The sequence below is a fragment of the Sinocyclocheilus anshuiensis genome, unplaced genomic scaffold, assembly GCF_001515605.1.
Source record: "Sinocyclocheilus anshuiensis isolate Anshui unplaced genomic scaffold, SAMN03320099.WGS_v1.1 scaffold1185, whole genome shotgun sequence".
Taxonomy (NCBI): Eukaryota; Metazoa; Chordata; class Actinopteri; order Cypriniformes; family Cyprinidae; genus Sinocyclocheilus; species Sinocyclocheilus anshuiensis.
In genome coordinates this window covers 214,350-228,579 of record NW_015548278.1, presented here as the reverse complement: position 1 = coordinate 228,579, position 14,230 = coordinate 214,350, and the positions used below count along the sequence as shown (strand labels likewise).

The 14,230-nt window shown below is 38.6% G+C and overlaps 1 protein-coding gene across 8 annotated transcripts in view; it reads left to right on the top strand.

The window, feature by feature from the left end:
• The window catches only part of LOC107655805 (histone-lysine N-methyltransferase 2C-like), a 181,720-nt gene that overhangs the window by 132,598 nt on the left and 34,892 nt on the right, over positions 1–14,230 (top strand). For 6 of the 8 annotated variants that reach the window (XM_016443383.1, XM_016443388.1, XM_016443384.1 and 3 more), the window contains 13 exons: positions 482–586; positions 885–989; positions 3,332–3,513; positions 5,610–5,774; positions 5,989–6,098; positions 6,622–6,699; positions 6,857–7,069; positions 8,225–8,353; positions 9,172–9,291; positions 9,377–9,501; positions 10,549–10,738; positions 11,997–12,095; positions 12,373–12,420. In XM_016443383.1, coding sequence (XP_016298869.1) covers positions 482–586; positions 885–989; positions 3,332–3,513; positions 5,610–5,774; positions 5,989–6,098; positions 6,622–6,699; positions 6,857–7,069; positions 8,225–8,353; positions 9,172–9,291; positions 9,377–9,501; positions 10,549–10,738; positions 11,997–12,095; positions 12,373–12,420 — 1,669 coding nt within the window. The remainder of the gene's footprint in view (positions 1–481; positions 587–884; positions 990–3,331; positions 3,514–5,609; positions 5,775–5,988; positions 6,099–6,621; positions 6,700–6,856; positions 7,070–8,224; positions 8,354–9,171; positions 9,292–9,376; positions 9,502–10,548; positions 10,739–11,996; positions 12,096–12,372; positions 12,421–14,230) is intronic. The other 2 variants (XM_016443387.1, XM_016443389.1) reach the window with 2 other exon arrangements.

The following is a 14,230-nucleotide window of genomic DNA, read 5'->3' as shown; positions in this document are numbered from 1 at the left end:
GAAAATGTCTATGTGTGAAAAGAAATCTCTAAAGTTTTGGAAAAAAAAAAAAGAAAAAGTCTAATGGGTTTGGACATGATAATAATTAATTGATGATAATAAGTAATTGATGACAGAATTTTCCCTTTAAGACAAGCTGGGCCCAATGTATGCATTAGTTGGGGAAAAAAAATCTAGTGCAGGCATAAAAACTGTACTACTGTAATAGCCTAGCTAAATCCAGATAATGCAAGCAAGTTTATAGTCTGTTTTGGGATTTGGGTTCCATGTAAATTAATTACCAATTATATCAAATTATATCAATTAATTGAGTATATATTGTCCATAGCTGTTTTTAATGCTAACCTTTTCGGTTGCATGATTACATTGAATTTTTTTCCAGAAACAACCATGATGTCATTAGGCACAGTATAGTAATATGTTACAAACAGCTGGATGTGACCTGAGCAAATGTAAACCGATGTCATGTGCTCTGTTACAGGTGAGCTTAATGGATTCTCCATATGTGGTAAAAGAAGAGGAGGAAAACTCCATGCACAACACTGTAGTCCTGTTCTCCACCTCTGACTCCTTCACACTTAAACAAGTAAGTCTATGAGTTTAAAGTCAAAATAGAAGTGAACTTAAGGCAAAAGGAAACATTTTTGCTTTTTCGCTTAGTGGTTTCGTGTTTTTTGTCACATACAGTAGCCTCAAAATGTATTTGCACACTGCAACATCATCAACATGCACTAAGGCTGCACATATGTAGTTCAGTTAACACAGTGAAAACACTTGACACTTGATCCTGCTCTTAAAAATATGTGCCTTAGTTGATCTTTATATAAGCATGGGTGTGAGAATTAACTTCACAGGTGGATGTCTGATCTCTCTTGTGTCTCCAGGACATGTGTGTGGTGTGTGGGAGCTTTGGTCAGGGTGCTGAGGGCAGACTGCTAGCCTGCTCCCAGTGCGGCCAGTGCTACCACCCCTTCTGCGTCAATATTAAGGTAAGACAGCCCCCCCCCATCTATCACAGCTGACCCCGTTCACCAGCACAGTTCAGCACCATTTATGAGCTGCTCTTATCTGGAGTGAAGGTTAATGGTGTGTGAGATAAGTGTGACAGGTCAGTGTGTGAGAGGACCTGGATGAAAGCAGCCCAAGGGTAATGAGTAAAATGTTAAGAGGATTATGAAGCAGACTTTAAAGACCGTGTCTTATGTTGATAGACTAAAGCAGAGATCTTTATCACGTAAAGACAGCAGTGACAGAAGAATACGTCAGGGTGCTTTCGGTATCTCTCAGTGCTTTGAGATATGCCAGAAACGTCCTGATCTTCATTTAATATAAGAGGCCCAGATGGATTCTACTGATCCCCCCCCCCATATTCCCAGTGCAGATTCAGAAATCTGCTGAGATTACTGTGGAGTTCTGTGCACGGCGATTCAGTGTGAGCCTGATTAAGAACAATTAAAGTAATAAACCTCAAGTGGCGGTGGTGCATTAAAGTGATTGTTAGTCGTGGAGAGTGGCTTATTAAGTGTTTAAAATGGCAGCACCAGCAATATGATAAGAACACTAGACTTCTATAAATGTATTATTATTAATAATAACCACAGTAATATAGTTTTGTGTATCCTGATATTTATTGTCTTATTTACCCCTGCAAACTCCATCAGTAAGTACCCCTTCATCAAAACCAAACCAAAAATGTGTTCCTTAAAACTCTTATTATATTTAATTTCCTTAAAAAGTGAACTAAATGTGTTAAGATCTTCCCTACCAAAAAAGTCATGAGATTAAATTATTATTTATTATTTTTGAGAGCCCTGTTATTTTATTTTAAATAGCAATTTGTTTTTTGCTTTTTTTTTACCCCCTGGAATCTGCAAGTACCACCTGAGGGAACATGTACCCCTTGTTGGGAATCCATAATGTAGTTCATTAGCTTATCTGCAGGCTGTTTAAGGTTGCCAAGCAACATACAGTTCTTCCTTGTTTTATTTCAGCTTAGTACATTAGAATAGAATTTAGCTGATGGATATTCACATGTGCACATTTATCAGCTATTTTACAACATCTTGTCCCATCAGAATGAGTTTTTTTTAGTATCAAACAGGCAAATGTCATGGCCAGGTGTCATGCATTCTGATGTCTAAGCCAAGCACCTGTGAAAGAGCTGTCTTCCTCTCATTCAATCATCCAGTTGGTCTGTGCAAACAGCTGACTATTAACAATCACAGCTGCTGAAGATAATTGCTCTTATCCTAGATAACCGAACAATGACATTTATTTAAAGATAATTGATGAAAATGCTGCTATTTACTCATTTGACTTTCTTTTTTCCATTTAACACAAAAGGAAAAATGCTACTGTTTTCATACAATGAAAGTGGATGAAGAATTTTACTCTGAGCTGCAGCAGAGAAAAAGTTCACACCACTGTATGTATATATATATATATATATATATATATATATATATATAATTAATTTTTTAATTTTTTTATGACTTAACGAGATTCAAAACTTTTGTTAAGATATGGAAGAAGCAATCCAGTTGAATTTAGTGGTTTATTCAGAGTTTTCTGAACAGATGTGATTGCTTTATATGATAAACAGTTTTAATTTAGGTTAACGTCAGCTCAACCATACAAAACCTCATTGGTTCTCATGCGTCAAGCAAGTACAGTTGAGCTTTTAATTTTAATATGCTCTATGTATGTGTGTTGATCAATGTGAATAAAAGCCTAAAATAAATGTGTTCATCATGTAAAGTGATTGTGTCTCTTCAGAACACTTGAATTAAACTGCTCGATTCATATGGATTATTTTGAAGTTCCAAGTGTTGGTTTTGTGGACTTTTAACAGAGGCACAGAAATCTCTCAAATCTTTCAGAAATTTCATAAATTTATATTTTATTTCATTTTAATTTTTAAATTTTATATGAACTATTGTTAACTTAAACTTTGCATGTTTAAATAGGTTATCAAGTTGTCATGTCAAGCATATGAAGTTTTCCTTCATTATATGCATCAAATGGTCCCTTTCCCCAGTAGAGTACAAACCCAGAGTTGCTAGTGAACAGCAGGCGTACTGGACATGCTTGTTAGTACAGGATGATGTGGTTAGATTGATTTATCACCACCCACATCATTTGATCTGTAAATGCCAGCAAATCCTTCTGACAAATAACTCTGACTCTAGAGACATCTTACGGCTGTGTTCTTTGTGTTTTTATATCCATCCAGATTATAGCCTGCTAAATATATAACCCTCCATTGTCCTTTAGTGCTTGACCTGTGTCCTCTGACCTCAAGTGTGTGTGTGTGTGTGTGTGTCTGTTTTAGATCACAAAAGTGGTGTTGAGTAAAGGCTGGCGCTGTCTGGAGTGCACAGTGTGTGAGGCATGTGGGAAGGCCAATGACCCCGGGCGCTTGCTGCTCTGTGATGACTGTGACATTAGCTACCACACATACTGTCTGGACCCACCACTGCAGAATGTACCCAAAGGCAGCTGGAAGTGCAAGTGGTATGTACACACACACACAAACAGAAGTCTTTGCTAAAATTAGATACAGCTTTGGACTGCAGCCCAGTTTGTTGCTTTCATAGCTCTGTCTTCATCGTTGTCATTTTTTTGAACCATCAAGAGTACTTGCAAGCCCATATTAATTGCATAAATTAACACATTGTTTTCTTGTTTGTATTGTAACTGAAAGTGACCTGTCAGTTTAGAATATGCAGGTTGGGGAGTGAAATTTTTCTATGGAGCTACAATAGCCTCAAAATGAATAATGATTCACAAATGCTTTGATTGAAAAAAACATCTTAAACAGTCTTAACATAGGCACATGAAAATCTATGAGTGTATCCAAACTCAAAATATTTATTGTTTTAATATATAACATAAAATATTATATAAAAGTTGAATATACAATATGAAATATATTTATCATTTTCATTTTATATAAAATAGTGTGTGTATGTGTATATATATATATATATATATATATATATATATAAATATGCACAGTACACGCACATATATTATGTAAACACAAACTTTTATTTTGGATGCGAATAATTGTGATTAATCAATTTGACAGCACTAGTATAGTTTGCAAATAAGGGTGCTTTCACACTAGCACTTTTGGTGCACACCCGGGTTCAATTGATGTCAGAGTTCGGTTCGTTTGGATGATGTGAACACTGTCTTCCGAACTCGGGTGCACACCCGAGAACCGTACCCGAGTCTGCTTAAAAAGGGTGGTCTGAGGTACAGTTCATGTGAACTCCGGTACGGTTCGCTGCTGATGTGAACGCAGTCATACCAAATCGCGGAAGTGAACCGCTATTAATGACGTATTATTTGTTAAAAATGTGTGTTTGTGTGTGTTTTACTCACTTACCTGACGAGCGTGACCGAGGCGCTGCACGTTTCTGTTCACCTTTAGCGTTCTTTAGAGCATTTGCAGTACATTCGTAAAACAGACGTAAGTGCCGTTATGTACCGAAGCTTTGTAAACAAAACGAACGGTTCAAAAACGTAAATATATAAAAGTGCAGAGAGCAATGTTATGCATTTGCCGCCTTCTCCTGCACCGTCGTTACTAAGCAACGGGGTAAACAGCTGCTGGCTTGATGACGCAAACGAACCGTGGTTCGGACCCAAATAAAATAATATGAACGCAGTCCAGCAGGGGGAGGGGGGAGCAATAGAACTCGGGTTCAAACCAGTCAAGCGAACCAAGTGTGAAAGCACCCTAAGTTACGCAAATTTGCTTTTGCATTCAATTAGCTTTTGCATTTGTGAATCATATTTAGTAAATATATTAATTTTAAGACTATTTTAGCTCCATATTTGAGAGCTACTGTGGAAAGGAACATTGTTCATAAATAATGAGGTGAATTTTTGACTGTTTCTCAGAGAAAGCTGTAATATGGCTTCAGAACACTTGTAATATAGTGCATTAGTCATGTGGACTTATTTGTGAGGAAATTGTATGTAATTGTCCTTAAAATGTTTCAGAACATCATTATGCTAAATTTTAATTATCCTAATGATCCCTTCAGTTTCTTTATGCAAAATATAGTTCTTATTTCTTTCTCTTGATTTCGGAGTGAAATATAACCTGGACATTTTCTTTACAGGTGCTGTGGATTCACGAGTCTGTGACATTCTCTCTCAATTTCATCCATTTAAATCTCACACCCACTCTCAATGCTTTAGCACCTCTTTGTTAGCTTTGTTAGCTTTCTCTCTCTCTACCCATCTAACACTCGCTTGATCTTTAGCAGCTGTTTTCAAACAAGATCGAAAGGGATTTCCTACATATTTGCTGTAATGTCACATGTAATCCTCATTCAAACAGAGCTGGGTTTGCAGTGCATTGTGGCGCATTCAGTCAGAGCTTTACCTGGATTGGAGCCTTTTAAATATTTATTTTTAAGGCAGCACAGTCGATGCTAAGCCATGTGCAAACAAGAGGCGTGTCCATTCACAGAAAGGCCACAAAATGAGTGTAAAAGAATGGATTTAGTTGTTTATGATTAAAAGTGTATGTTTCTGGGAAATCGTGATTTGCTCATGTATTTTATATCGGTAACTGCATTGTTCTCCATCAGGTGTGTATTATGTACTCATTGTGGAGCTACATCGTCTGGCCAGCGCTGTGAGTGGCAGAATAACTACACGCAATGCGGTCCGTGTGCGAGTCTCACGGTATGTCCTGTGTGTATGCGCAGCTACAGAGAGGAAGAGCTCATCCTGCAGTGCCGGCAGTGTGACAGGTGGGTGGCACTCCATCATGCCAAATGCCATAACGGCCAAATAAAAGAGTATCCTGGGAAATGGCTCAGCAGTAGATTAGTGCATGAATAAACGCAGGTGTTGATGGGGGAAAATATTCATCATGTTGAGCATGTGATATTTGCTTTCTTTGTGACTTATTCTTAATGGCTGACTGGTTGCGAATGTGGCCTAATCATGACGTTTGGTCTGCAGGTGGGTTCATGCCTCATGTCAGGGGCTGAACTCTGATGAAGAGGTGGAGAGCGCAGCAGATGAGGGCTTTGACTGCTGTCTATGTAGAACGCAAACCATGTCCACGCCTGGTAAGAGCCACAAACATATTCAGAAATCACATTTAATCAGCTTGTGTTTGTAGTTTGGGTTGAGTTTGTAAATTGATTTCATGCCTCGTTCCGTTTGTTCAAACTACAAAGAACTATACAGATTTGATTTGGATATGCCAAAACAAATCTGATTTTTGCTGCACGGCTGAACAAAAATGCCCTAATCGTAACCTCAGGTGAATACGCTTGAGGAATTATCTCTTGTTGATTTCTGTATGATGTGCATGTTGATGCCCAATTGTTTCAGTAACAGATGGACACTAGAGTGATTTGATCAATGAAACTTTGTTCCAGCAAAATTTGGTTCATTAAAAAAAGCAGATGGGCTGAATTTTAAATCAAGCTGCAACCTGTTCATGTGAATGAAGCAGCAGTTAATGTAATCTGCCTTTAATGGCTCCAGACTGTCCTCTTTGCAATAAATAACTAAACAAATGACTGTGAATACGCAGTGTTAACTTGAAATAAGTCAAGCTTCCATCTTGCTTATGTGTTGTTACAGGTGTCACAGTGGCAAAGCTCATGGACATCATCGAGCCTCCTGTAGTGGCACAGATTCTTACAAATGTCAAGGAAAATGGTATGTATAAATACTTTTTTTTTAATATTGTAAAATACTTTCACTTTGCTTCAACAGTTTGCTGTGTAGTTTGCTTAAATTGCTGAAGCATCAGAGCAACAGTTTCGGCGGACTCTTGCAGTCAGCATCGCTGTGTTCTGTTCTTGTTCTGTGCCAGAATTCCAGCGGACCTACACTCAGGATGGCGTGTGTCTGACTGAGTCAGGCTTGTGTCAGCTCCAGAGTTTATGTGTCCAGACCGCCCGCCGCAGACGACCCAAACCCAAACTTAAGCTGAAAATCATCAATCAGAATAGTGTGGCCGTGCTGCAAACACCCCCTGACCCCCAGCCTGAGCTCTTCAGAGATGGAGACTTGGGCGACAGTAGAGGTAAAGAATGTGTTTGTGCTTAAAGGTGACGTTTCCACACCACTGGCCGAGTCAGTCCTAATGTGCTCAAAGAAACTCAAATTCTTGTCTCTACATATTAAAATGGGATGATGAGAGAAAGTGTTTTAACGTGAAAACATTGCACGCATCACATTTAAATTGAATTTTGTGCATATTGGCCACCCTGCTCTGTAAAAAAAAAAAGGAAGAAGAAGAAAGAAACATTTTGTCAGTCACTACCACTAGACCATTAGATTTTGTTTTCAAGGACCATTTCTGAATCAAACGGTTGTTCTTTTAATATCATTGATATCCTATTGTTGTTTTTGTTAATATTTTGATTTGGATTTTATTTGAATTAGATTTGTTGGAACATATAGAAAACAAGAGTGGAGTGATTTGAGAGAGAGAGAAATCGACAAGAAGGTGAGCCATGTAATGAATTTGACTTGGAGAGAGAAGAGAGCCTTTGAAAACAGCAGTCAGCAAATTATACCTGCCTTGGCCTTCCAGTGATCAGAGGCTGGGCGGCTCGAACTGAATTAATGGCCAACCCCTCCATCGTAGTGCCAGTCTGAGAGAGCAGGCCAACAGTTTAAAACACCCTCACTGCCAGATATCATATATAAAATGGCAATTTACAACTTTAAACTTAAGGTCTTGAATAACTCCAGCTCCTGTGTTAACGTTAAAAGTTGAATTCTAAGACTTAAACGTATGATTCACATGATTTACACCCCATTAATTACAGGGCTTCATCAATTCTGAACTTTATATAAAAGAAGTGGAAAAACAATAGAAAATGTTGTTGAAGATTAAATTTCTCTTTTCATCCTTTGTTAAAACTAAGTAATTTTTTTTTTTTGTGGAATGTGCCAAGAATTTTTTCAAAACAATCCTCTGCTGTTATTTTCCTTCACCCGCCTTTACACCTTTCTTTGTTTTTGTCATCTTTATACAAGTCAGATGGCATTGAACGCAAATGTGTGTGTTCTGTTTTTATTATGTGTGTGAATTCTGCGGTTAAAGTCAACTACTGAACCACACTGTCTAGTGAGTCGTGCACGCTGTGTTTCTTGTGTATGTATCTTTGTGCGGTTTAGAGAATATTCTGTCAGCATCTAGAGTGCTCTGTGTTGTTTGGCCGCATTGCAGAGGGCAACCCGATGGACTGTGATGGGAAATCTGACTCCAGCCCCGAGCATGAGCACTGTGATGACCACCTGAAAGGGGCCGACGGCAGCGACAGCAACAAGAAGAGGAAGAGGAAGCCGTACAGACCTGGTGAGAGAGCGAGAGCGAGAGAGAAAGGTGCACTTACTGTATCAGAAAGGACAGCTCCACTGGACTGTGAAATAGTGCGCCTGCAAATTCTACACCTTAAATAGCATCCCACAGTGCTTTGCTCTTTAAAGCTCCTTGTTGGGGAGTACTCCAGAAAGAGCATTCTCTTAGAGCTTTTTTCTGACTAAAGAAGTAATCTCTCTAAAGTAATCTCTCATTTTTTAAGCACTACCTTCCATTTCTTTATTTTTAATATAAATGCATACAGTATAGACTTATGTGCATTATTTTAGTTTTTTAAAGAACCCCCACATTTTTTGGAAAGGGATGAATACATACAAATGACAAAAATGTTTTGAGATTAGAGAAGCAGTGTTTAAGTGCTCTTTATTTGGATAGTCTTGTATTTTATAGATTTTTTTTCTTATCCTTGTATCCTCTCATTGAAGTATTTACACTGTTTACAGTACATAAACCAACCTAAATGTCTCTCCTCATTCTGTGTCCATGCGGTAAACCGTGGGGGTTGTTGGGTCAGACTCAGCCATTGTGGTACAACCAGAAATAGACTTACCTGAAATGGTTGCTCCAGGAGAGTAGCCAAGATGAATCACCCTCTCCTGGCCCAAAGCTAATACGTCATCTTGAATTATGGAGATGAATGTCAAGACGTCACTGTCAGGATCCCACGTTATTTATTCCTGATTGCATTCATCACCTAGTTTAGGGGTCCTGCAGCTGTTTTTTTATTATTTATTTTTTTAAGTGACACTATTTTAAGCTAAATTATATTTTGGTTCCCCATCTTCCCTCTTTAGGTATCGGTGGGTTTATGGTGCGTCAGAGGAGCAAAGCAGGGCAGGGTAAAGGCAAGCGTTCTCTCAGTCGGAAAGACTCCACAAGCTCACTTATAGAGAACTTCACAGGAAAGGAAGAAGGTATGGTCTGGACATCTCAGGTTTTGATGTGTATTTATTTTGGTGAATACTCTTTGTTGTTGCATCAAGTTTATCTTTTCACCAGGTTGGAATGAACCAGACACTCCTGTGGATGGGACTCCCATCGTTAGCGAGCCTCTGGAGAAAGTCAAGAAGAGATACAGGAAGAAGAAAACCAAACTCGAGGAGGCCTTCCCCTCGTACCTACAGGTCAATCCCACAAATATCCAGTAAAAGTGTTTCTCCACTGATTTCTTCCTCAGAGGAAATGCCCCTGAAACTAATAATAATTAGTACAGTACTTCAGACTGTAGGTAATTGTTTTATAGTACGGTAGTTGATTGTTTACCCCATATTTAGGGTTTTAGGGTTAATTATTGTTTTATTGTTGAAGGGGGGTTTTACAATTTAAACTCTTTGGAATGCGTTTCCTATTGTACTTAAATTTTGCTTGTCTTGAGAACCCGAGAACACTCCAATAGAGCTTAACTTGTATTGAATCTGGGATATTATTTTAACCACAAGCCACTCCAGGGGAATAAACCTGTAACAAGTAAACTACATTAGTCACTTTAGATAAAAGTGTCTTCTAATTGCTAGTTCTTTAAATAAACATAAGCATCCCTGTCAGGACCTTTCTACACACCAGAGCTGAATGTGTTTGAACTGAAGAGCTAAATGTAGTGATCAGGGATTTTGTGAGCATGTGCAAGGATGACACATGCTCTTAAAAAAAATCCCATCATGCTCAGCATGGAGATGCTGTGATGCATTAACTGTAACAGCTGTCACTTTAGGCGTTCCTGTATGTCAAATCTGAAATTAGACATAAAGGTTATCACCAGAGGAATGTCTTGAATCAATTATTTAAATTGCAGCACATTAGGCCTTTAATGTTTTAACACAGCAGGGAGTCATCACATTTATAGTTTGATACTGTTAGATATTCTGAAGTGCTACAAACCTGCTTTACCATGTAGCACTGTGGCAAACTTTTGACAGTTAGAGCAGAAAAAAAATCAGAAAATGCTGCAAAAAAAAAAATCTTTTACACTGAAAGATGGACCTGAGCCATACCTAGACAGCAAAATATCATAGAGACTTGGATTAACCACTCAGATCACCCTAGAAACCCACCCATTTTTGTCCATTTTTTGCACAGGCAAACACAACTCACGTTTTCTTGAGAATGTGGAAATCTAGTATTTACATGGTGTGCGTGTGCAATATTAAATTGGGTGCATGTATATGTTACAGGAAGCGTTTTTTGGGAAAGAACTTCTGGATAAAAGCAAACAGACCAAGTCAGCTCTGGAAACAGGGATTGTGGAGGAAGAATCCAGCCATGCAGACAGCAAATCACAGAGCAGCAGCTTCCTGGACCCTTTATCTGGCCCGCTTCTGAGTACCACTTCCACTCCTGTCTCGTCTAAAGCAGGGCCACTGCGTATGTTCAGCTGTACCTTCATATTTAGAAATATATGTAGATGAGTAGAGCTGAAGAATATATGTCTACACACATATTTTCTAAATAGACACACAGTGCTGTCCAGAGATATTTCCTGCCTCCACTGTGAATTGCCTTTGTTTAGAGATAAGTTTGTTTCTTCTGCTGTGATCAGTCATGTCACATTTTTGTGCTCTAGATTGCAGTGAATTCTGCAGAGAGGTATAATGCACATTATCACAGTTCCTCCCGCTTTCCCATCTGCACACACTGCATCACACAACCCAACAGCACTGCAGAATCCTACAGTGTAACTCCAGTGGTTTGCATTAGAGACTCTAGGTTCATGGTTTGCCACAAGGACTAAAGAAGACAAACCATACAAATGAACTTTTTTTGCCCCCATCTGCTCATTCTGTGTCCTCTTCAGCCCTGATTTGCATACTCTTATAGGCTGAAGAGCTTGTTCAGACGCCTCATTCTTCACCATTTCTCCTTATCCTCAGTTCTGTCAACCCTCATTTACACCCAGGCCAGCAGACCTCTGCTCGTAGCCAACCTAACATGTTTTTTAAAACCCAATTTGCCAGCACTTTTCTGAATTCCCTGTCGGAGCTCTCTGGGGGAGGATAGGAAGCTGGCAGTCACAGTGCAGTGTTTAGAAGGCCTGTGCGTATTCGTTTGGAGAGCAATCACAAAGCTATTCGAAGGCTTTCAGGGCCGCTTGTTTGTCCTTAGAGATTTTCATCTCTCATAGAGTGAACCTTCTCCTGCTCTGCAGATTCTTGCATTTAACCCTTTCATGGCGTTTTAGTCTTGAAACAAGTGTTTGATTTGGTAATCTTATTATGCATACATCTTTATTCATTTAATGCACATGAAATTCTAAAGAATATTTCAGCTAACATTAGGGGTGGGTGGTATGACTAAAATCTTATAACTGAAATATTCCATAAATATAATTAGCAATTCAGATTTCATGGTGACTTTAAAAAGCAGCTTAAAAGGCAGCTTACTGGGTTTTGGGTCAGAGCTTCTCATGACACAGTAGTTTTGTTCATGACATTGTGTTTTTAAAATCCAAACCATGTCCAAATGGCAGAAGTTGCACACGTTATCAAGAAGATCCAGTTGACATATTTCCACCATCACACAGAATATGTCTTACCGCCCAGCCCTTGGTAACATTTAATGAAAGAGCACTTGGTGATTAGTGTGGCTACTCGTGCTCAGAAACACTTGTCTTCTTGATCTCTAGCCAATGTGGAGGATCCCTTAGCCGAGCTGGTTCTACATTCAGATGATGATCTCCTGGGAATGCTGTCCGATGACCTGGTCAAGCCAGGCCCTGAATCAGGTAGACTCAGTCTGAAGATCTGTCCATAGGATAGTCTCCCCTCTCTCTTCACTCTGCAGATGCTCTAACAATCTCAGAAAGGACACCTACAATTTTGTCTTCAGAAGTGCATCTCCTCTTTTCTTTCACATTTTCACACTTGCATTTTGTATTTTTACCTGGTTTGCTGTTTCTTTTTAATTGTTGTCTTAGCATCCTCCTCCTTTTTCTTATTACTTTTTTTTTTTGCATTTCTGTTTTATAGTTATTTGGTTTTATCTGGTTTGGGTTCTTGTAGGTCTTGATTTATGCCCTTTCCAGGTGGACAGTTCCCCCTCTCCATTCGGTAAGAGCCCTGTTGGCACAGCCTCTCTGGCTGTAGAAATAAAGCTGCCCCCCTCTCCTGGCCTCTCAGCCCCCCAAACAGTTCCTCAGACTTTTTGTAGTGCCAGTTTCTGCATGATCCCTTTTCTGACAAACGTGCACACTCATCTTTGGCTTTCTGCATCTTTTTACTAACCACAAACAAACTGCATGTTTTCTTGCACATGAACCTGTTGTGACACTGAGGTGAGAACTAAGCTGTCCTTAGATGGATGTTGGGTTTGGCCGCTACTGTACCTTAGTTGGCAACTGTGATTGTTTGCAGTCTGTGACATTTTACTTGTGCTTGAAATGTGCTGTTTGCAGTGTGCAGTTTCTTTTCTCAAGGGTCTAATTTAGTTGATAATTTTATTTCTCCTTAATCACCAGCTTTTTAGTTTGCAAGGACACATTCCCTTCTCTTTGTGGAATGGCCTTGCAGTGGAAAAACTAGTGGTTTGAGAGTGATGTAACTGCTTCAGTGTGAAAGCAAGTTCCACAGGGTTACAAAAAAAGGTTAACGTATGGTGTATCAACATGCAATCAAAGGTTGTGCTTTTAAAAAAGTCCATTACTTATAGAATTTTAACAATGACAGCTAACTATTTGTTTCCCCCTTCTTTTAAAAAAATAAGGTAAATGATACATAGTAATAATAATTGCAGCAATTCCCTACAGTACTTTAGAAATATTCCCACAGTGAAAGGAGGCTAAGGCCCTGTTCACACCTGGTATTAAGATGCATTTTCATCAATCCGATCACAAGTGGACAATGCTAAATACAGGTGTGAACATGTTCTAAAACGTTTAGAGCTTGTCCACTTTCGATCACTTCCAGAGGTAGTCGAGAACGCACAACTGCTAAAGACCGCCTACTCTCCGCTGACTGAGCTAATTCTTAAACATTGCGATGTTCATTTCCTATCCATTAATCGACAAAATTAGAATGTTAAATTAGATTTAAATTAAATTACAATGGATAAGTGTATGTGACCCATTAAAAGTAAAACAAATTATTTTCAGTGGTTTAGTTCCATAGACTGTAAAAAAAACATGGACGTAGTGACTGAGATGTCACTGGTAGGGTTCAAAAGAGCATTTTTGAAGCCTAAAGTGGGCGGAGCCGACCGCTGCTATCTTGGCCTTTCAGGCGTGAATATAGGTGTCTTCAGCAGATGGCGCAAGAGCTAGATATCCCACAGTCATGTGTTGTACCTCGTTACCCTCCTTCTGGGAACAGTAGTTATATGCATAACTCAACGTTTTGCATGAGCATAAACAACAGGAAAAAATGGAGGTAAATAGAACAAAATGACATATGATAGAAATAAAATAAATAGGTCTACATGAAATATGTTTCAGTTAAATAATAAAAAAAAATTAACAAAACAAAAAGGAAAAAAAAAACATGTCTTCGTTTTATTTTTACGGCTGCAATGCAAAAGTTAAGGATACAGAGTCGGTGGAAAGCTCATCCTATTTGTTTTCTTTATTTTACAAAGGCATAGCTTTGTTCTTATTGTGAGTATACTGTGCATAATCAAAAGTAAATACAGTTTCAAATGATGTCTTACTCCTATCTTTACGACCAAAAATGACAGAATATTTTAGTTTTTTCCACTGTGATAAAGACAATATCTGTGATCATGCCGGAGCCTCTTGCACACACAATATAATTTATAGCCTTTCTAGATGTTTATAGGCCTACCTTATTTATAACGAATACCATTATAATTTGTTTTATTTTACAATTGTATATATAATTTAGTACTATAATTTTATAGCTACTTCAT